Source organism: Hyperolius riggenbachi, chromosome 1, assembly GCF_040937935.1.
Source record: "Hyperolius riggenbachi isolate aHypRig1 chromosome 1, aHypRig1.pri, whole genome shotgun sequence".
NCBI lineage: Eukaryota > Metazoa > Chordata > Amphibia > Anura > Hyperoliidae > Hyperolius > Hyperolius riggenbachi.
Genome location: NC_090646.1, coordinates 280200801 through 280224129, shown reverse-complemented (window position 1 = coordinate 280224129; position 23329 = coordinate 280200801). Strand labels below are relative to the sequence as shown.

The 23329-nt window shown below is 42.8% G+C and overlaps 1 protein-coding gene across 1 annotated transcript in view; it reads left to right on the top strand.

The window, feature by feature from the left end:
• The window catches only part of BMP3 (bone morphogenetic protein 3), a 94377-nt gene that overhangs the window by 62247 nt on the left and 8801 nt on the right, over positions 1-23329 (top strand). Inside the window, exon 2 of the mRNA XM_068271138.1 lies at positions 4153-5051. Coding sequence (XP_068127239.1) covers positions 4153-5051 — 899 coding nt within the window. The remainder of the gene's footprint in view (positions 1-4152; positions 5052-23329) is intronic.

Below are 23329 nucleotides of genomic sequence, written 5' to 3'. Positions count from 1 at the left end.
CCCCCCTGCTCCCTCCTGATCACCCCCCACCCCTCAGATTCTCCCCAGACCCCCCCCCAGACCCCCCCACCCCATGTACTGTATGCATCTATCCCCCCTGATCACCTGTCAATCACCTGTCAATCACCCATCAATCACCCCCTGTCACTGCCACCCATCAATCAGCCCCTAACCTGCCCCTTGCGGGCAATCTGATCACCCACCCACACCAATAGATCGCCCGCAGATCCGACATCAGATCACCACCCAAGCGCAGCGTTTACATCTATTCTCTCCTCTAAACACCCACTAATTACCCATCAATCACCCATTAATCACCCCCTATCACCACCTTTCACTGTTACCCATCAGATCAGACCCTAATCTGCCCCTTGCGGGCACCCAATCACCCGCCTACACGCTCAGATTGCCCTCAGACCCCCCCTTATCAATTCGCCAGTGCAATATTTACATCTGTTCTCCCCTGTAATAACCCACTGATTACCTGTCAATCACCTGTCAATCACCTATCAATCACCTATCAATCACCCATCAATCACCCCCTGTCACTGCCACCCATCAATCACCCCCTGTCACTGCCACCCATCAATCACCCGCTGTCACTGCCACCCATCAATCAGCCCCTAACCTGCCCCTTGCGGGCAATCTGATCACCCACCCACACCAATAGATCGCCCGCAGATCCGACGTCCGATCACCTCCCAAGTGCAGTGTTTACATCTGTTCTCTACCCTAAACACCCACTAATTACCCATCAATCACCCCCTGTCACTGCTACCTATCAGATTAGACCCCTAATTGCCCCTAGGGCACTCAATCACCCGCCCACACCCTCAGAATGCTCTCAGACCCCAGCCCTGATCACCTCGCCAGTGCATTGCTTGCATCTATTCCCCCCTCTAATCACACCTTGAGACACCCATCAATCACCTCCTGTCACCCCCTAACACACCTACCCATCAGATCAGGCCCTAATTTGCCCCGTGTGGGCTCCTGATCACTCGGCCAAACCCTCAGATCCCCTTCCGATCACCTCCCCAGTGCATTGATTGCATCTATTTTCCCCTCTAACCACCCCCTGAGACACCCATCAATCACCTGCTGTCACCCCCCTAGCACTCCTATCCATCAGATCAGGCCCAATACAACCTGTCCTCTAAAAGGCCACCCTGCTTATGACCGGTTCCACATAATTCGCCCCCTCATAGACCACCTGTCATCAAAATTTGCAAATGCTTATACCCCTGAACAGTCATTTTGAGACATTTGGTTTCCAGACTACTCACGGTTTTGGGCCCGTAAAATGCCAGGGCGGTATAGGAACCCCACAAGTGACCCCATTTTAGAAAAAGACACCCCAAGTGTCATTTTTCACTAACTTGTGACAAAAAATAAAATCTTCTATGAACTCGCCATACACTTAACGGAATACCTTGTGGTGTCTTCTTTCTAAAATGGGGTCACTTGTGGGGTTCCTATACTGCCCTGGCATTTTAGGGGCCCTAAACCGCGAGGAGTAGTCTAGAAAACAAATGCCTCAAAATGACCTGTGAATAGGACGTTGGGCCCCTTAGCGCACCTAGGCTGCAAAAAAGTGTCACACATGTGGTACCGCCGTACTTAGGAAAAGTAGTATAATGTGTTTTGGGGTGTATTTTTACACATACCCATGCTGGGTGGGAGAAATTTCTATGTAAATGGACAATTGTGTGTAAAAAACATCAAACAATTGTCATTTACAGAGATATTTCTCCCACTTAGCATGGGTATGTGTAAAAATACACCCCAAAACACATTATACTACTTCTCCTGAGTACGGCGGTACCACGTGTGGCACTTTTTTACACCCTAAGTACGCTAAGGGGCCCAAAGTTCAATGAGTACCTTTAGGATTTCACAGGTCATTTTGCAACATTTGGTTTCAAGACTACTCCTCACGGTTTAGGGCCCCTAAAATGCCAGGGCAGTATAGGAACCCCACAAATGACCCCATTCTAGAAAGAAGACACCCAAAGGTATTCCGTTAGGAGTATGGTGAGTTCATAGAAGATTTTATTTTTTGTCCCAAGTTAGCGGAAAATGACACTTTGTGAAAAAAAAACAATTATAAGTTAGCGGAAATTGATTTTGATTGTGTTTTTTCACAAAGTGTCATTTTCCGCTAACTTTTGACAAAAAATAAAATCTTCTATGAACTCACCATACTCCTAACGGAATACCTTGGGGTGTCTTCTTTCTAAAATGGGGTCATTTGTGGGGTTCCTATACTGCCCTGGCATTTTAGGGGCCCTAAACCGTGAGGAGTAGTCTTGAAACGAAATTTCTCAAAATGACCTGTGAAATCCTAAAGGTACTCATTGGACTTTGGGCCCTTTAGCGCAGTTAGGGTGCAAAAAAGTGCCACACATGTGGTATCGCCGTACTCAGGAGAAGTAGTATAATGTGTTTTGGGGTGTATTTTTACACATACCCATGCTGAGTGGGAGAAAGATCTCTGTAAATGGACAATTGTGTGTAAAAAAAATTAACAAATTGTCATTTACAGAGATATTTCTCCCACCCAGCATGGGTATGTGTAAAAATACACCCCAAAACACATTATACTACTTCTCCTGAGTACGGCGATACCACATGTGTGGCACTTTTTTGCACCCTAACTGCGCTAAAGGGCCCAAAGTCCAATGAGTACCTTTAGGCTTTACAGGGGTGCTTACAATTTAGCACCCCCCAAAATGTCAGGACAGTAAACACACCCCACAAATGACCCCATTTTGGAAAGTAGACCCTTCAAGGTATTCAGAGAGGGGCATGGTGAGTCCGTGGCAGATTTCAATTTTTTTTGTCGCAAGTTAGAAGAAATGGAAACTTTTTCTTTTTTTTTCTCACAAAGTGTCATTTTCCGCTTACTTGTGACAAAAAATAATATCTTCTATGAACTCACTATGCCTCTCAGTGAATACTTTGGGATGTCTTCTTTCCAAAATGGGGTCATTTGGGGGGTATTTATACTATCCTGGAATTCTAGCCCCTCATGAAACATGACAGGGGGTCAGAAAAGTCATAGATGCTTGAAAATGAGAAAATTCACTTTTTGCACCATAGTTTGTAAACGCTATAACTTTTACCCAAACCAATAAATATACACTGAATGGGTTTTTTTTAATCAAAAACCTGTTTGTCCACATTTTTCGCGCTGCATGTATACAGACATTTTTACTTTATTTGAAAAATGTCAGCACAGAAAGTAAAAAAAATCATTTTTTTTCCCAAAATTCATGTCTTTTTTGATGAATATAATAAAAAGTAAAAATCGCAGGAGCAATCAAATAGCACCAAAAGAAAGCTTTATTAGTGACAAGAAAAGGAGCCAAAATTCATTTAGGTGGTAGGTTGTATGAGCGAGCAATAAACCGTGAAAGCTGCAGTGGTCTGAATGGAAAAAAAGTGGCCGGTCCTTAAGGGGTAGAAAGCCCTAGGTCCTCAAGTGGTTAAGAGGGTCAAACATTGAGGTCAATTTATACACAAGGTCAACATATATTCTAGAATATGCAGTAACTCAGTTTATTGCCTTGGCTACAAAAACTCGCATAGCAGCTTACTGGAACTCATCACTATTATTCTACCCACAAGTATTAGACAAAATCAACATTCCTCTTCCATGTGAGCATATAAATGCAATTATTTCTGCTAATAGCACACATTTTCAGAAGATGTGGATTCCGTGCATTGTGAAAGGTTTATCGAAAGGATCCCAATCGCTTATAGAGATTTGACTGACTAGACCCCCAAGAAATGCATTCTGCAATAAATAGATGAGATAGAAACAGCCAATACAATTTTAACCCTTAAATGTCTTTATAACAAGTACTCAGAATATCTCTGCATGTTTGGAAATATGAATATTTTTATTCCTTTTTATATTTACTGTTATACATTGTTTTATACTTTTGCTGTACTGTAAAATACTTTGGAGCCCATGTTGGGACTCATTTTTTGTATACTTATAACAACATGCATGACACTTTGCCAAATAAAAGTATTTTGATACTAAATATAAGAAACATTTAAATTATTATGGTCATGTCTTGTGAACCTTAGGACTACAAGACTGTACTAAGACTGCTTACTGATTCCTATTTATTTTTTTCCTAGGGGACAATGAAGATATTAATCAACACATATTCAATTTGACATCACTTACTACTTCAGAAAATATATTGTCAGCCACATTTCATTATTATCTTGGAGATATTTTAAATACAACCTTGAGATGCCTGCATTCAACGTCTTGTCCCAGGCGTGGACACAAAAAGCCTGATATCTCCATAGATTTAGCAGTATCTAGTTTTGCATCCCTTGAGAACCAAACAAGAGTTCTGGGTACTTTTCTTATAAACATTTCTACCGCCTACCGTGACATACCAGCTTGGCACTGGAAGGATATTACTCAAATACTGTGTGAAGCCAAACAACGTGGTGAAACCCTCATTGCCATTAACATGACGGTTGACACTGCCAGTCAAAGAAGACGACAACTGCTAGGACATAAACCTTATATCCTGGTTTACGCCAATGACTCAGCCATTTCTGAGCCTGACAGTGTGGTTGCTAGTTTGCATGGACAACGAGCTCCTGTAGTTCATAAGACCCATAGGAAACAAGGACCTATAGAGCAGAGGAGTAGACGGTCAACTGATATTCTATTGCCCTTACAAAACAATGAGCTGCCAGGAGCAGAGTACCAATACAATGAAGGTGAAGAGACTTGGGTAGAAAAGAAACCTTACAAAGCTCTTCAAGTACAGCCAGCAGAGAAGGGTAAATCTAAGAAAAAGCTGAGGAAGAGCGGGCGGCAGAAAGGGCAAACCCTGCAGTTTGATGAACACACTCTGAAAAAAGCCAGAAGAAAGCAGTGGAATGAGCCACGCAACTGTGCTCGACGTTATCTAAAAGTAGATTTTGCGGATATCGGCTGGAGCGAATGGATTATTTCCCCTAAATCCTTTGATGCATATTACTGCTCAGGTGCATGCCAGTTCCCAATGTCAAAGGTACAGTAAATATTTTAATAGTATTTTAACACTGGCTTTTATATCAAAGTGTAGGTTCACATAGTACCAGGCAGGAAAGTGTATCTCATTTTATGAACTGAACATCTTTTTTTTTTCTTAATAAAATATTCCAGCTGTTTTATTAGGGAGCCCAATGAAACTGTAAATAAGTAAAATTTTTATATCTGTTCTGTAAGTGTAGTTGTTAAAATAGTGAGATTTAAAAACTCATGGTTTATGTGTAAGGATTTCTTGTACCGTATCCAAACTATAATGCCTTGTTATGTAGAAAAGTATGACCTTTTGTCCGCTGGTGGAGGTTCATGTTGCACTTTTTGCTGCATTTGTTATTCCCCACATTTCACACTTCTGCTAAAACCAGGCATTCCGACACCGCTTTATCAGTTTCCTTAAAGAACCAGTAAAGCTAAACACAACATACTTTGAAGTGGAAGTTTCCCATATTCAAACAGCTGATTATAAATAGCTTGATATATTGCCCTCAGTTTGAAGGACTTCTATGGGTAGGGGTGAGAGTCAGGCACTTTTGAGGTTCCAGGGGTCAGTTAAAATCACCTCTACAGGAAAAATTCATGTAATGCAAAGATTTTACATCCTGGTGGATCACAAAAGCTAAGTACTGCATGTGATGTTAGTGTTATTTTCACTCATTTTAATAACTACATAACTGGCGTTCAGGAGTCATACCCTTCAAGAAGTTCTGTTTTGTAGCACATGAGCATCCAAACAGAAGTAGGCTATTCAATCATTTAATGTGAAAATATAGCATAAGATATGATATGGCGTCATCAATAAGTTCAAGATGAATACAGATAGAGTTTATAAATAGAGGATGTTGTCAGAGAGGGGACAGGAAATGTAAGCAATGATTAGTCCATGTTTATTGTTGTTTTTTTTAGTCAATCTGAGAATTCATCGTTTTTTAAAGAGGACTCAAACCAAACATTTTTTTAATTCAAAATATTTAGTTGCACTACTCTGACACATACAAAGATAAATAAACACTCCTTTAAGTCTATGAGCATTTCAGTGCATGCTTTTCACCCTTTTCTTTTCATAAGTAGGGTTATTCAGGTGGCAGCCATTACTTCTGAGCTTAGTAGGAGGATTTAGATCATGGGTGTGTTTGTCATCAGCTACCCTCCCTCACAGGGGTGTCCTCTATGTGAAATCTCACACAAGCTGAAATCACCTCCCCTGTGATATCATCAGTAGCAGCCTGTGTTTTGTTTTTGTTTTTTTATCTCCTCCACCAGTTTGCCGGAAATTCCTGGCAATATGAAAGGAAGGGAGGGGTTCCTCCAATGAATGTAAAATATTTTATATTTGTCATCATGCAGCTGAAAAAAGGCTGCAATTTATCATTATAATTTAGAAAATGGATTTTATTTCTGAAATCTTGTATTTTTAATTTGGGTCCACTTTAAGTACCTACCAGACACCTGGCACATCTTGTACCCATAAATGTCATGCCTGTTTCTTAAAGGACCGCTATCGTGAAAAAAATTAAAATACATGTTAATACATACAAATAAGAAGTATATTGCTTCCAGAGTAAATGAGCCATACATTTATTTTCTCCTATGTTGCTGTCACTTACAGTAGCTAGTAGAAATCTGACAGAACCGACTGGTTTTAGACTAGTCCTTCTCTTCAGGATTCCCATCATGGCCTTTATTCTTTAAAGAGATTCTGAAGCGAGTCTAAATTCTCTTTTTTAACTTGTATTCCTGCTATCCCGCGGCAAAACGAGGGGTTTATACCACCCAAATCCCCTCTGCAAAATCCACAACTTTCTTGGTCCTGGATTTTGCTGCTCATGGAGGCAGAGCTTTGAGCTGCAGCTCTGCCTCCATGCGTGTCAATCTGTCGGCGGATCTCCACCTCTCCCCGCCTATCTCAGTGAAGGAAGAATGAGAGGGGCGGGTAGAGGCGGCGATCAGCGGGGATTGACTCGCTACAGCCCTAAGCTCTGCCTCAAGCAGGAAGCGGTCCCCGGACCCAGCGGAGGGGATTTGGGGGGTATAAACCCCTCGTTTTGCCGTGGGATAGCGGCAGTTTAGCAGGGCTTATGGTGCTTAAAATGAATACAAGTTAAAAAAGAGAATTTAGACTCGCTTCAGAGTCTCTTTCAAAAGACACTCCCTGAAAAGGATTTATATAAAGATGCTGGCCAGTCTCCCTACTTGCTTTACACTTTTTGTGCAGTTGGAGGAAGCAACCTCCATTTGCTAAGTGGTTTTTAAAATAAAGAAAACCCTGAGAACCCCCCCCCCCCCCCCCCCTAGTGAAGAATGGCTACTTCAAAAGCTGTCGGTTGTGTCAGATTTCTACTACAGCAAACGGGGAACAGAGGCGCCAGCAGGGTAAAAGTGGATAAAACCTTTAAAATTTGCTTGGAGGAAGCGGTGGACTTACCTCCATAAAGCAGACACGAAAGACTGTCTGTATAATAGTAATCACATTTATTATATAGTACCCCAAAAGTGCAATGCGTTTCGCAGGCCACGCCCACTTCATCAGGCAATAAACGTGGCGACAAACAGAATTTCAGCAGTAGCAGGAGACTACGAGTGCATTGAGGCGCTATTCGGCTACTGCTGAAATTCTGTTTGTCCCCACGTTTATTGCCTGATCAAGACAAGACAAGACAAGACAAATAACATTTATATTGCGCTTTTCTCCTTGCGGACTCAAAGCGCCAGAGCAGAGCAGCAGCCACTAGGGCGCGCTCTATTGGCAGTAGCAGTATAAGGGAGACTTGCCAAAGTCTCCTACTGAATTAGTGCTGGCTTACTGAACAGGCAGAGCCGAGATTCGAACCCTGGTCTCCTGTGTCAGAGGCAGAGCCCTTAACCATTACACCATCAGCCAACTGATGAAGCGGGCGTGGCCTGCGAAACGCGTTGCACTTTTGGGGTACTATATAATAAATGTGATTATTATTATACAGACCTTCTTTTGTGTCTGCTTTATGGAGGTAAGTCCACCGCTTCCTCCAAGCAAATTTTAAAGGTTTTATCCACTTCTACCCGGCTGGCACCACTGTTCCCTGTTTGCTGTACCGTGTCCACCCCTGGTGGAGGGGTGATCTACCCCGTTTCTGATCTACAGAGAGCGACTTCTTAATCCTGAGTGAGGACAGGTCTAATCTCCTCACCTGCCTACACAGTGGTTGCCTTTGTGGTAACCCACGTTTGTGAGTATACTCTTCTCACTAATTATCTTTACTAATTTTATGCTGAACATACTACACTATATTGGGCTCTCGGTTTCTCTAACCAGATTTCTACTACGTACTATAAGTGGCAGCTTTTAGCTTAGTAGGAGAAAAGAAATGTATAGCTCATTTTGCTCTGGATGAAATGTACTTCTTATTTGAATGAGTTTACATGTATTTTACATTTTAAGATGTTCTCGATAGTGGTCCTTTAACTCCAACAGCATTCCTAGACTGTTTATGGCTGTTCATACTTGCATTACCATTTCCCCCCATGAGGACAGTTTCTGCTACAACCTACTGCTGGTTGGCTTTAATTAGAATCCTGATACTGGCATTTTGGTGGTGCTGACTAGTGACTTGACCTACATAACAATCAGTGGATATACCTGCCAGCCCCAGCAAAACAAAAGAAAACAAAATAAAAACAAGTACCATTTAGCTTAAAGTAACAGTCAATCCCAGGCAAATCCTACAAAAGCTCCAGTCAGTATTTTAGCATTTTTTTCAACTATTACAATGTGAATACACCCTAAGTTATAGGACTGCTTGTAAAATATGTATTTGGATGCTCATGTATTTGGATGCTCATTATAATTCAGTACCAATCATTAGGATCTGAATAAGGGATTGACTCATGAACACTACTCCTATGACAATGTTTCTTACTTTAAATGAAAAAAATAAGATTAAATAATGTACTGAACATTTCTGATGGTGGAAAATCTCAATGTGAAGGAAATGTGTAGGTTTTAATAAATTGATTGGTCAAAACTATAAGGAGACCATGGGGTTCGCTGAATTCTCAGGGCAATCTCTGCCCATGCCATTCCAGTCTTGTGTTATTAGGTTTCCCGCTTTCCTGTCTCGTAATTTTTTTTTGTCTCAAAACTAGTAATTCTAGGAAACAATTTTGAATATTTGATTACAATTAGCTTCAAATGATTACATCCATGATTATATCCAAACCTGCTCCAGGAAGTAATTCATTTGGTAAATAAGGCCAAGGTTCAGTGAGTTAACTGGGCAGAGAATGTTACAAAACCGGAACTTTATTACAGCTATCTTCATTTTAGACAGGCTGCCAAAGATTAAAAATTCGGCTAGTCTCTCTTTTATATCATTAATCACCAGACCTTTAAATGGGTGCTGTATGCTGTTTGACATTCTTATATTAAATAACATGAAACATTTAGGACACCCTTATCTAGGCTACTGTCATGCATTCATGATTTGGAGATTATTTTACCATACTTAATTATAAAAATTGGGAAAAGTGTATCCTCCATGCTCTGGTTTTCTGTTAGTGACGGCTTGCTGCTTAATTTGAGTAGTACATAATAAAATTATATTTATGAAAATAGTACCACGAGTTACTTACAGCTACGCATTCTCAAAAGAACAAGCAATCAGCAGATTTAGTTATTATTGTCCTAATTCTCTCTATTACCAGCATTCTCTAGCTACAAATGGTATCAGGCTGTTCCTCCTCAGTTGAGATAATGAACAGTGATTGATCGACGATTGTTTGAATATAACTCAGATTCAGATACCCCCTTCCAAACAAAAGAGAAAATAAAAACTATGCACTAAGCACACTCTTCTATTAATGCCATGAGGACTGTTTTACACCAAAAAGCGCTATTCTTTTTGGAGCAATTTTGGAGTGATCTTATAGGGATTTGGTGTGAAATAGCCCATAGAATTGTATTGTCCAAGTGCCTTTTAAAACGCTGCAAAGCATTGGTTGAACACAAAAGCTCTTTAAAGCACTGTTGGTGTGAAACAATGCTAAGTGCCTAGCTGTATTGAATGAAAATGCCAAATTGTTAGTGGTGTAAAAATATTAAAGGTTATACCATCACTCAGCCTATGTCCTATGAGTAGCAGAAATGGATGACACATCTAATGCAAATGTCTGAGTGTGCCAAACATCTCAGTGTTGGTGGTGAATTCTGGTGTTGAGTGGGAGGGAACTGTGTATAGATTTGCATAAGTGGCTGAGCCACATTTTTTTTTAACAAATTCAGTAAACTTTTGCCAGCAGTTTTTGCTTCTTACACATGCTAGATAGTCCTTGGCCAAGATTGTCATTTGCCACCATTTCAGTCCAGAATCTAATGTATGTATAGCTGCTTCTTGACCTCATTTAGTATTCCATCCCGCTAGATTGCTAAATGACAAACTGAGCCCATTGTACTTGATCTTACCCAGCTGTTGGAAGGTACTTGTGCTCTGCCCCATTCGCCCTCTTTCCCTCTTCATTTACAGTACACACTATTGCTGTGAGATGTGTCTCTACAGTGCTCATTCCTCCTACATGTTACCCTAATGATCAAGCATCAGTCCTTAAAGGGGCACTACAGCGAAAAACTGTACAATTTAAAATATGTGCAAACATATACAAATAAGAAGTACGTTTATTCCGGAGTAAAATGAGCCATAAATTACTTCTCTCCTATGTTGCTGTCACTTACAGTAGGTAGTAGAAATCTGACAGAAGTGACAGGTTTTTGACTAGCCCATCTCTTCATAGGGGATTCTCAGCAAGGCTTTTATTCTTTATACAGATATTCCCTAAAAAGGATTTAAACAATGATGCTGACCAGCTTCCCTGCTCGCTACACAGTTTTTTGGCAGTCGGACAGAGCAACTGCCTTTCACTAAGTGCTTTTGAAAATAAATATATCCCTGAGAATCCCCTATGAAGAGATAGACTAGTCCAAGACCTGTCACTTCTGTCAGATTTCTACTACCTACTGTAAGTGACAGCAACATAGGAGAAAAGTAATTTATGGCTCATTTTACTCTGGAAAAAATGTACTTCTTAATTGTATATGTTTACACATATTTTACATTTTACAATTTTTCTCCATAGTTCCCCTTTAAGAGCAACACTGATCTAGTATGTATGTATGCCTTATATTTGATGAAGCATTCACATGCAATTGTCAAATGCCAACTTATGTTAGTGCGTGGAAGCTAGGATTGCCAAAAATGAAAGCTGTTGTGGTCCTATTTCTTTATAATATAAGATTAAACCCCCATTCTATGGGAAAAGAATGGGGACTGGGGAACTTTTTAAGGCTATCATTCATCTAATAATTAAATCTGTAAATTTAGGCAGGGTTTGGCGCACATATGATGAAAGTCATTGGAGTATCTCACTCCTGCATGTGTGAAAAAAAACCTTACATCTAGTACCATAAATTTGCACATTGCATGCAAATTCCTCTTGACTTTCATTAGCTGCGGCAAAAAAGGCATATAAAAGTTCACATACAATCGCGAATTTGAATGCGAAAAAAGTGCATGCTAAAAAAACATTCAGTTTTTCTCAATGATAAGCATGAACCGTACCTGGTAAGTTCACACAAATATTATTCTGACAGTTAAAACCATACATCTACTATCCAATATTTATGATTTTAAAAGACAGCAAAATGCAATAGAGGAATGAAGGGTCATAGCAGGGGAGAATTTATTATTTGTTTCATAGGCTTTAAAGAAGAAGGAAACATTTTTTAATTTTCCTTTAGAAAATGATGAGAGGTAAAGAGTGTGATGGGGAAGAATTCAATACTTAGGGAGCTGGGAATTAGTCTTTGACCTGTTAAATGGAAAAAAACCCTGCTTTTTCCAAATTGTTTTATATTAGAGCTGACTGTTTAAATGCATTATTGTCAGAACTCCCCTACAGGCATCCTTGCTAGTTTTAAATGAGGTAATGAAATAGGGAAGGATAGGGCATCATGTGGACAAACATTTATTATTATTAATTTTACTGTCCATTTTATTGTTATTATTACAGTAAAGTCCTGGTTATCTGGAACTCAACCATCCGGTCTCAAGTTATGGGGCATGCCTCTATCATCATGTAGAGTAGCGCGCAGCAGAAACCACTTACAAAAGCTCTGTGCTGCCTGCTGCTGTGTCCTCATATGGCGGATGCAGCAAAGCAGCAGGCAGGTTTAGAAGTGAAGAGGACCTGTGCCCAAAGCTTTTGTACGTGGTTTTGGATGTGCGCTGCTTTGCATTTGGTTTGTGGCAGAGGTTAGTGTTAAATTTCGGCCTTTGTTGTTCAAACTGTCAAGCAACCGAAAACTATACATATTTGGTATCGGGCAATTCCCGTCTAGGAGCAAGACTTATTGGAAAAGGGAGAGAATTCGAAAGAGTGGGGGAAGCTCTAGAGAAGTTTTAAATTTGTGCATTGCAAGAGGTTTGAATGACATAAATGTTAGCAGGACAGGAGCAGTGGAGAGATAGTCATAACTACAGAGGAGCTTCCCCTGCGACCGCAAGGGGGTTCAGAGCTTTCAAGGGGACCCAACTATGACTTCACTCCCTATAATAAAGGAGTCCATCCTTTAGAGCAGGTGTGTTTGGGGGCTACACGTGTTATGGGTATGAAGATTACATTGGCCACACTTGTTTTATGACCCTTGCAAGATGGGCCCCAGGCTATAAGGGTCACCAGGGGCAAGCAAGGGAAAGGGTGTGAACATTGGGGGCCCCATCAAAGCTTTGCTGGGAGCCCAATGATTTGTAGTTACGCCCCTGTAGCCATAGCAGCTTGGATTAACTTGGAGGTAAAATAGAAGCCAGCGTAAATATTTACAGAGAGGAGCAGCAGATAGGGAATAGTGAGAAGGACAGAGAGGTCTAGCTGTATTGTTCATGATTAACTCTAGAAGTGAGGCTCTAGTTAGTGTAATACAAAGTGTAAGAAGACAAAAGTCAGTGACATCATGTACTAGTGGGATCTGGGCATAGAAATTAGTGTATCTTAAAAATGTTGGACAGATTGGAATGGCAAGATGTATTTGGACGAGTGAAAGAGAATAAAGAGACAAAGATGACACCAAGGCAACTTGCCTGTGTTTATAGTTCGGGGGTAGGTTTTGAAGGTGAGGGGTAAGATGAAAATTTTAGTGATATTCCAGCAGAATTCTAAGTACTTGTTTGCCATCTGTAAGGAAATGGCCAACAGGCAACATGAAACTTTATAGAGAATAGACAGAGAAGCGTCAGAAGAGGTCCAGAGTATTGGTATCATCTGCTTTCAAGTGGTGTAGAGGTCTGAAGAAGGTTATGTGTTTGCTAGGAAAGGAGGTATGAATGCAGGTTCTACTGGCAGAGTCTCAGGGTTAACAAAGACAGAGAAAGGTGTAAGACAGGAAGTGTTACCATTGAAAGTTACCATGTGGATTGAGCATGTGCATAAATAAGAGAGGACAGTGTCACCAATAACTCTGCTGTGGGGTTACTGCTCTTACTACTACAACTTTGTTTTTCATCAGGCTGTCTTCATTATTTGACTTTATTTCTGCATTAAAAAATGATATCAGGTTGATGCCAGGAGTTTTGGAAGACAGACTATTGCAAACTGTAGCTACTTATTATATCAGATATTTTTTACAATTTTTTTCTGTAATCATATTTCACATTGTGAGATAACACACACAGAGCAAGTGAGGGAGACAATGGGTTAGGAAGGGAGTTCAGAGCACTGAATAGTTTTAGACTCTATGGTTGTTTGAAACTTACAGGTGAAATCTATGATTTCTGAACAACTGTGGATTATTTTTTATTCTAAGAACCTTTGTTTACTTTCCTTCAAATTCAATATTGATTTTGAGGTGCAACAGAAGGCCAATAGACATGGGAACACTGGCTGAGTTAGGCCTCTTCCAGAAACAAGCAGCAGTCTGAGAGCTTCATTATTTTTTATGTATTTTCATTGAGCTCATCAATTAGGTTTGTAATGTGTTATTTTTGCTTTAACATTTTTTTCATCCTTGCTATTATATTTTTAACTTTACTTTATATATAGATTTGTAGAGTCTCCATCTAGTGGCTACTTCAGTTACTCAGCTTTCCTGATAATAACTGCATTGTGTCCTTAAAGGGAAACTGACAAAAGATGCATATGGTGGCTGCCATATTTATTTACTTTCAAACAATACCAGATGCCTGGCAGTCCTGCTGATATCTTTGACTGCAGTAGTGTCTGAAATACACACAAACATGTAGCTAATACAGTCAGACTTTGGTCAACAACCTTTGATGCTTGTTCAGGGTCGGTGACTAGAGTAATCCGGTGTCCTGTGCATTTCCAGAGACCTGTGCCTCTTCCTGGAGCTGGGGTGACCACTGAGTGATCAGGGGCATAATCTGAGGAAAGCTATTGTAATTATAATTAGTTAAATCCATTAGATTATTTGCATATTGGCACAGTATATATGACAAACACCATGTAATGTAATGTAATGTAGATGGTAGAACCATGCCACTATTAGTGTTGGGCGAACAGTGTTCGCCACTGTTCGGGTTCTGCAGAACATCACCCTGTTCGGGTGATGTTCGAGTTCGGCCGAACACCTGACGGTGCTCGGCCAAACCGTTCGGCCATATGGCCGAACTAAGAGCGCATGGCCGAACGTTCCCCGAACGTTCGGCTAGCGCTGTGATTGGCCGAACGGGTCACGTGGTTCGGACCCGAACGCGCTCTGATTGGCCGAACGGTCACGTGGTTCGGGTAAATAAATACCCGAACCACGTCATATCTCCGCCATTTGTCTGTGGGTTTAGCTTTGGGTAGGCAGGCAGGGTAGTTCGCGCTCCAGCCACACTAGCCAGGGTCCCCCCTGTCATTGTGTCACTGCTGGGAACAGTAGTACACCGCTTGCTCAGCCACACTATATAGCATTCTGTTTACTGCCACTCTGTGTACCTCGCTCAGCCACACTATATAGCATTCTGTTTACTGCCACTCTGTGTCTGCTGGGAATAGTAGTACACCGCTTGCTCAGCCACACTATATAGCATTCTGTTTACTGCCACTCTGTGTACCTCGCTCAGCCACACTATATAGCATTCTGTTTACTGCCACTCTGTGTCTGCTGGGAATAGTGGTACACCGCTCGCTCAGCCACACTATATAGCATTCTGTTCACTGTTCTGTGTCTGCTTGGAATAGTGGTACACCGCTCGCTCAGCCACACTATATAGCATTCTGTTTACTGTTCTGTGTCTGCTGGGAATAGTGGTACACCGCTCGCTCAGCCACACTATATAGCATTCTGTTTACTGTTCTGTGTCTGCTGGGAATAGTGGTACACCGCTCGCTCAGCCACACTATATAGCATTCTGTGCACTGTTCTGTGTCTGCTGGGAATAGTGGTACACCGCTCGCTCAGCCACACTATATAGCATTCTGTTCACTGTTCTGTGTCTGCTGGGAATAGTGGTACACCGCTCGCTCAGCCACACTATATAGCATTCTGTTTACTGTTCTGTGTCTGCTGGGAATAGTGGTACACCGCTCGCTCATCCACACTATATAGCATTCTGTTCACTGTTCTGTGTCTGCTGGGAATAGTGGTACACCGCCCGCTCAGCCACACTATATAGCATTCTGTTCACTGTTCTGTGTCTGCTGGGAATAGTGGTACACCGCTCGCTCAGCCACACTATATAGCATTCTGTTCACTGTTCTGTGTCTGCTGGGAACAGTAGTACACCGCTCGCTCAGCCAGAGTATATAGCATTGTGTTTACTGCCACTCTGTGTACACCGCTCAGCCAGACTATATACCATTGTTTACTGACACTCTGTGTACACCGCTCAGCCAGACTATATACCATTGTTTACTGACACTCTGTGTACACCGCTCAGCCAGACTATATACCATTGTTTACTGCCACTCTGATTCTGCTGGGAACAGTAGTACACCGCTCGCTCAGCCAGACTATATAGCATTGTGTTTACTGCCACTCTGTGTACACCGCTCAGCCAGACTATATACCATTGTTTACTGACACTCTGTGTACACCGCTCAGCCAGACTATATACCATTGTTTACTGAAACTCTGTGTACACCGCTCAGCCAGACTATATACCATTGTTTACTGCCACTCTGATTCTGCTGGGAACAGTAGTACACCGCTCGCTCAGCCAGACTATATACCATTGTTTACTGACACTATATAGCAGACTATATAGCATTGTGTGTACACCGCTCAGCCAGACTATATACCATTGTTTACTGACACTCTGTGTACACCGCTCAGCCAGACTATATACCATTGTTTACTGCCACTCTGATTCTGCTGGGAACAGTAGTACACCGCTCGCTCAGCCAGACTATATACCATTGTTTACTGACACTCTGTGTACACCGCTCAGCCAGACTATATACCATTGTTTACTGCCACTCTGATTCTGCTGGGAACAGTAGTACACCGCTCGCTCAGCCAGACTATATAGCATTGTGTTTACTGCCACTCTGTGTACACCGCTCAGCCACACTATATAGCATTGCGTACTCTGCCAGTCAGTGTGTATATTGCTGGGATCAGTAATACTCCACTCACCGTCAACCACTATATGAGCTCAACATGAGTTCCCCAGAGACCTCCGCTGTGAGCAGCACTCCCAACAACAGCAACAGCCAACGCCCCACGCAAGCTATAACATCCACCCCAGCAGCCAGTGGTCAGCAGCAGCCCTCCCCGGAGGAGAACGTTGTGTCCATCAGTCCGTCGCCAGAGCGATTAATGAGGGCTGCCATTGAGGAGATGATGGGGCCTGATGTGGAGGAGGAGGTCTGGCTCAGGCCAGCATCCCAAGTTAATGTTGAGGACGATGAGGGGTCTGTGTCTGGGGATGTTGGGGTGGCAGAGGTGGTGGGTGGGTCAGACTCAGGAGAAGAGTTGTATGATGAGGATGATGATCGGGACCATCTGTATGTGCCTCAGAGTCCGACCCCGGAAAACATGTTGTATCGTGTGTTTAGGTACTAAAATCTGCGTTCCCTCCCAGTAGTGTTGGGCGAACAGTGTTTGCCACTGTTCGGGTTCTGCAGAACATCACCCTGTTCGGGGTGACTATATAGCAGACTATATAGCATTGTGTTTAATGCCACTCTGTGTACACGGCTCAGCCACACTATATAGCATTGTGTTTACTTCCACTCTGTGTCTGCTGGGAACAGTAGTACACCGCTCACCCGCCACTGTATAGCATTGTGCTCTGTGTCACTGCTGACAATAGTGGTACACCGCTCACCCACCACTGTATAGCATTTCTGTACTGCCACTGTACTGCTGCCAGTCAGCGTGTACTTTAAGGATAAGTGAAATGAGGAAGAAATCCGGTGAAAGAGGGAGGGGCAAGGGAAGAGGTGTTTCCCCTGACGGTTCACGTACAGGCCACAGGGGAGCACCCAAGAAAACCCACTCAATACTGCCCATGTTGTCCAGGACAACAACCCTCACAGATCCAAAAGAACAGGACCAGATAATTACTTGGATGACCTCTCAAGCGTCCAGCAGTGGGTTAAGCAGCACCAGCACATCACGCACGAGGTCCGAGTCCTCAGCCAGTTAAAGTCTGGGCTTTCTTTGAAGACTGCACTGAGGATGTTACCATGGCGATTTGCAAGGTGTGCAAGACCCGCCTGAGCAGGGGGAAAAGTATTAACAACCTCTCCACCACCAGCATGAGCCGCCACATTCTATCCAAACATCCCACTCTGTGGGCAAACGCGGCAGGACAGGGTACCACCAGCAACACTGCCTCCCTTGGGTTCACCAGACTCACCACCAGACCCGCCTCAGCAGCAGCAGTAGCCCAGCCATTGCGTGGTTCACAACATTCACAAACATCAGACGATGCTGACACTGTCACTTTCCGGACTAGTGCTCTTGAGGTCTCCCAGTGTTCATCAAACACAACAACCAACAGCCCTTCGGTGTGCAGCGCTACGGTTGAGTTGTCTGTCTCTGAGATGTTTGAGCACAAGAGGAAATTGCCAGCAAATGACCCCCGGGCCGTGGCAGTAACAGCCAGCCAGCATAGCCAAGCTTCTGGCCTGCGAAATGCTGCCATATCGAGTGGTGGAGACAAACAGCTTCAAGGGCATGATGTCAGTGGCCATCCCACGTTACGTTGTTCCCAGCCGCTACCACTTTGCGCGCTCTGCAGTGCCTGAGTTGCATGAGCACGTGGTCAGCTAAATAACCCGAAGCTTGAAGAATGCCGTTGCCTGCAAGGTTCACCTCACCACTGACACCTGGACGAGTGCGTTCGGCCAGGGTCGATACATCTCCCTTACCGCGCACTGGGTGAACCTTGTGGAGCCTGGCAGCGATTCCTCACCTGCTACGGCGCGGGTGTTGCCCACGCCGCAAACAGCTGGATAACAACAGCAGCACCTACCTCTCTGACTCCTTCTCCTCCAACGCATCTCAAAGCTGTACCTCATCCGGAAATGCTAACCCAGCACCAGCAGCAGTAGGATCGTGGAAGCAGTGCAGCACAGCTGTTGGCATGCGTCAGCAAGCGTTGCTGAAGCTGATCTGCCTTGGGGATAAGCAGCACACAGGGGAGGAAATTTGGAGGGGAATAAAGGAACAGACGGATTTGTGGCTGGCACCGCTGGACCTGAAACCGGGCATGAAGCTAGACACCTGGCACGAACTGGCAATGTACGCAATAGAGGTGCTGGCTTGCCCGGCAGCCAGCGTTATGTCGGAACGCTGTTTCAGTGCTGCCGGAGGCATCATCACAGATCGGCGTATCCGCCTCTCCACAGAAAATGCAGACCGTCTGACTCAAATTAAAATGAATCAATCCTGGATTGGAAACGACTACGCAACACTCCTGGACCCCAACCAAGTAACATGACCGATGAACATCTGGGATGGTTTAGCGTTTCCGGTCCCTGTTTATTGAACCTCTCATCTGTATTACATTTATGACTGCATGGCGGCAAAAAGCATTGCTGCTATATCCGCACGCTTTTTGTCCTCATGCAAGGCCTGGGTTGTTGTGTCTCACAAAGCGTGGCCTTCTCCTCCTGCGCCTCCTCCTGTTCCATCACGTGTGCTGCTGCTGCTGCTGCTGCTGCTGGGTTACCGTTGCCGCGTGGTCCCTGTTTATGGAACCTCTTATCTTTATTACATTTATGACTACATGGCGGTACAAAGCATGCTATCCGCACGCTTTTTGTCCTCATGCAAGGCCTGGGTTGTTGTGTCTCACAAAGCGTGGCCTTCTCCTCCTGCGCCTCCTCCTGTTCCATCACGTGTGCTGCTGCTGCTGCTGCTGCTGGGTTAGCGTTGCCGCGTGGTCCCTGTTTATTGAACCTCTTATCTTTATTACATTTATGACTACATGGCGGTACAAAGCATGCTATCCGCACGCTTTTTGTCCTCATGCAAGGCCTGGGTTGTTGTGTCTCACAAAGCGTGGCCTTCTCCTCCTGCGCCTCCTCCTGTTCCATCACGTGTGCTGCTGCTGCTGCTGCTGCTGCTGGGTTACCGTTGCCGGTCCCTGTTTATGGAACCTCTTATCTTTATTACATTTATGACTACATGGCGGTACAAAGCATGCTATCCGCACGCTTTTTGTCCTCATGCAAGGCCTGGGTTGTTGTGTCTCACAAAGCGTGGCCTTCTCCTCCTGCGCCTCCTCCTGTTCCATCACGTGTGCTGCTGCTGCTGCTGCTGCTGGGTTAGCGTTGCCGCGTGGTCCCTGTTTATTGAACCTCTTATCTTTATTACATTTATGACTACATGGCGGTACAAAGCATGCTCTCCGCACGCTTTTTGTCCTCATGCAAGGCCTGGGTTGTTGTGTCTCACAAAGCGTGGCCTTCTCCTCCTGCGCCTCCTCCTGTTCCATCACGTGTGCTGCTGCTGGGTTAGCGTTGCCGCGTGGTCCCTGTTTATTGAACCACTTATCTTTATTACATTTATGACTGCATGGTGGTACAAAGCATGCTATCCGCACGCTTCTTGTCCTCATGCAAGGCCTGGGTTGTTGTGTCTCAAAGCGTGGCCTTCTCCTCCTGCGCCACCCTCCTCCTGTTCCATCACGTGTGCTGCTGCTGGGTTAGCATTACCGGTCCCTTTTCCTGGAACCTCTTATATGTATTACATTTATGACTGCATGCCGACAAAAAGCATGTTACCTGTGCAAAGAAAACAGACATTTCCCGCATTTAAAAGACAGTTTTCCCTTTGAAACTTTAAAATCGATTTTCTCAAAAACTATAAGCTCTTTTTGCTAAATTTTTTTTTCCTCTTGTACCCACTCCCAAGGTGCACATACCCTGTAAATTTGGGGTATGTAGCATGTAAGGAGGCTTTACAAAGCACAAAAGTTCAGGTCCCCATTGACTTCCATTATGTTCGGAGTTCGGGTCGAACACCCGAACATCGCGGACATGTTCGGCCTGTTCGGCCCGAACCCGAACATCTAGATGTTCGCCCAACACTAGCCACTATGGCAGAGGATCTGGATAAGACCTTGTTAGCTTTTCACACATGGCCCCATATGCAATTCACTTTTTCTCCTGAGTTTTCTCTTGGGAGAACTTTTCAGTATATTGCAATTGAAAAAGTACCAAAAAGTAGGTGAAAAAGTACTATCAAAATTATTTTGAATATTTACTTGCTTGCTGGTAGTTTAAAGGGCATTTTATTGACAAGTTAATTGCATATGGGCCCTGGGGTGAAAAAAGCCTTCAAATCATCACTACGTTCTATGCTTATTTACAGGAAAATGACGTTCACATTATTCATATCTGAAAAAAAGATCTTACAGGTTGTAGTTTCCCGTAATAATAATGACTGTCACTCAAAGTAATGGTGAACTGCAGGAAGAGGTGAAAAGGTCACATTGTTGCTCATTTTTGCACATATGTCCTTATGCAGAGCAGCAAGCAGAATACAGATTATGAACTTATCTTTGTCTGTGACCTCTACACTAGTTTGGTCCAATGATAATGAACTGCATACAACATGCATAATAATAACATAAACAAAATGCATTCAGAACAGCTAACAACAGATTGCTTATTTAGATAGTGCTTCCAGGACAAGGATATAAGTTAATAGTGTGTTATTGATTTGTTTTATCTTGAAGGGACTTGTCTTATTATACAAACATAAAATCATAGTAAATGAAAATAATACATATATTTAAAGCCGATTATACCTAATCTGTTTTCACGGGTATAGGTCCTCTTTATGCTTTTTGTTACATGGAATAGAGTACTCATTTTAGTTAAGCTATGTGAGTTCAGGTTACAATAGAGGGCTTGAAGTTTAGGTTTAATGCTTCTACAGTTTGCTTGCGGTGTTTATCTGTGGAACTGAAAGTATGAATTGGCTTCCATTCTCATTTGTGAAATGGGGTTGGGTGGAATTGGATATAGCACATGTTTTCGAAATGTAATATCAAGTTCTACAATTTACAAGCAGGGAAATTTTGGACGTGTTTGTAACATTTTCTGTAAGTTCAACCAATTTGGGCCACCTGTATTTTCAGAATTCCCGAGCCTCTAACTGATTGGGCACGGAGCCCAAAGGTTAATTATAGCTGGTTGACATTGATAGCGTAGCACATTCTTCTTTCAAGTTGAAGAAATAGTCAAAAGAAAAATATTTAATTCTGGTTTTTTTTTAAGTCTGCACAGAAAAGCTCAGAGATGTCAAAGGCAAATTATTGTTTTAATAAAAATGATAAACAAGAGTTTGGTGGAGTGTAGATGAATGCTTAACTTCAGACTACTGCAGAGGAGCCTCAAAATAAGGGTCAGGGAATTTAGGGACGTTAATTAAGGTAGTAAAACTTGAAGCACCACCATTGACTTACACCAATCACATACTGAATGTATGGTGGGAAAAGGAATGAAGAACCCTGTTACTCCAATGTAAAAATTTAGTTTTTCCCAGGCAGGTGCAAAAGTGGTGGGGAGCAGCAACAATGCACTGCAATTAAGGGAGAACCAGAAGAGACACTTAGCAAAGACTTACCCCTGCTAAACTCCTCTGATTGAGAGGTCTCCTTGCCAGATACCACTCAATTAGACATTTTGTTGGGGCAAGAATAAAAATAAGGAAGCCTAGACCATAAAGTCACAGGCCGGACAGAGGACTAACTAACACTGGGGAACACAGTAAACAGAGGAACCTTTACAGAATGACCCCAAACTCACACTAGCCCACTCACAAATACGTGTAAAAGAAATGCTCTTGTTTTCAAGAGGAAATAAACAGTACAATCTGACATTAACTCTTTCTATCCCGAAGTGAAAAGCTTCATGGCTGAATTCATAGAGTTTTTCATATTAAATCCACCTTGTCAGAACATGTTGCAGCTCATAAGATAATTGGGGATGCCCACTGGGAACTAAAGGAAGAAGTGCAATGGCTAAAAATGAAAACTGCAGACATGGAAGACAAGACTAGCAGGAACTGTCTGAATCCCTGAATTAATATTGCCAAAAAACTTAAGAAATACATGCAGAGACATAAAATCCATACTCCCTGGCACAGAGGAACAAGATTTTTATAACTGACAAGGTTCATTGCCTCCTAAAGCCAAAATTCATCCTAAAAACTTTCCATTATCACGTGCCTCTATTTCGGTCATACTAAAAGGAAGGAAACCATTAAAAGCCACAAAAATCTCCAAACACTTTGAGACAGCTTTTCTAAGGTAACTTTCTTTTCTCCCAACCTCTCTCAAGCAACCCATCAAATCACTGACCATGATTACCACAACCCAGTGCAACAGCAGAATAGCTTATACATAAAATTATCAGCCAAACTTCTGATTTTAACAAGCTTTCACTCAAGTGGTCAAATTGGTCAAGGAAGAAGCTGATTCTTGGAAAAATGGAAACTGGCTCCAGGTGAGAATGTCACTATCTCCCACTAAAACTGAAACAAGTGTCTTCCTAAACACAAAAATAAAGCCTATCCTAAGCATAAAAATATAACTTATAGATATTAGGTATAACTCACTGAGTTCCACATCTTCATATATAGTACTTAAAGGGGAACTGAAGAGAGAGGTATATGGAGGCTGTCATGTTTATTTCCTTTTAATCAATACCAGTTGCCTGGCAGCCCTGCTGGTCTATTTCTCTGCAGTAGTATCTGATTAAAACCAGAAACAAGCATGCAGCTAGTCTTGTCAGATCAGACTTATAAGTCTGAACCACTGAAACACCTGATCT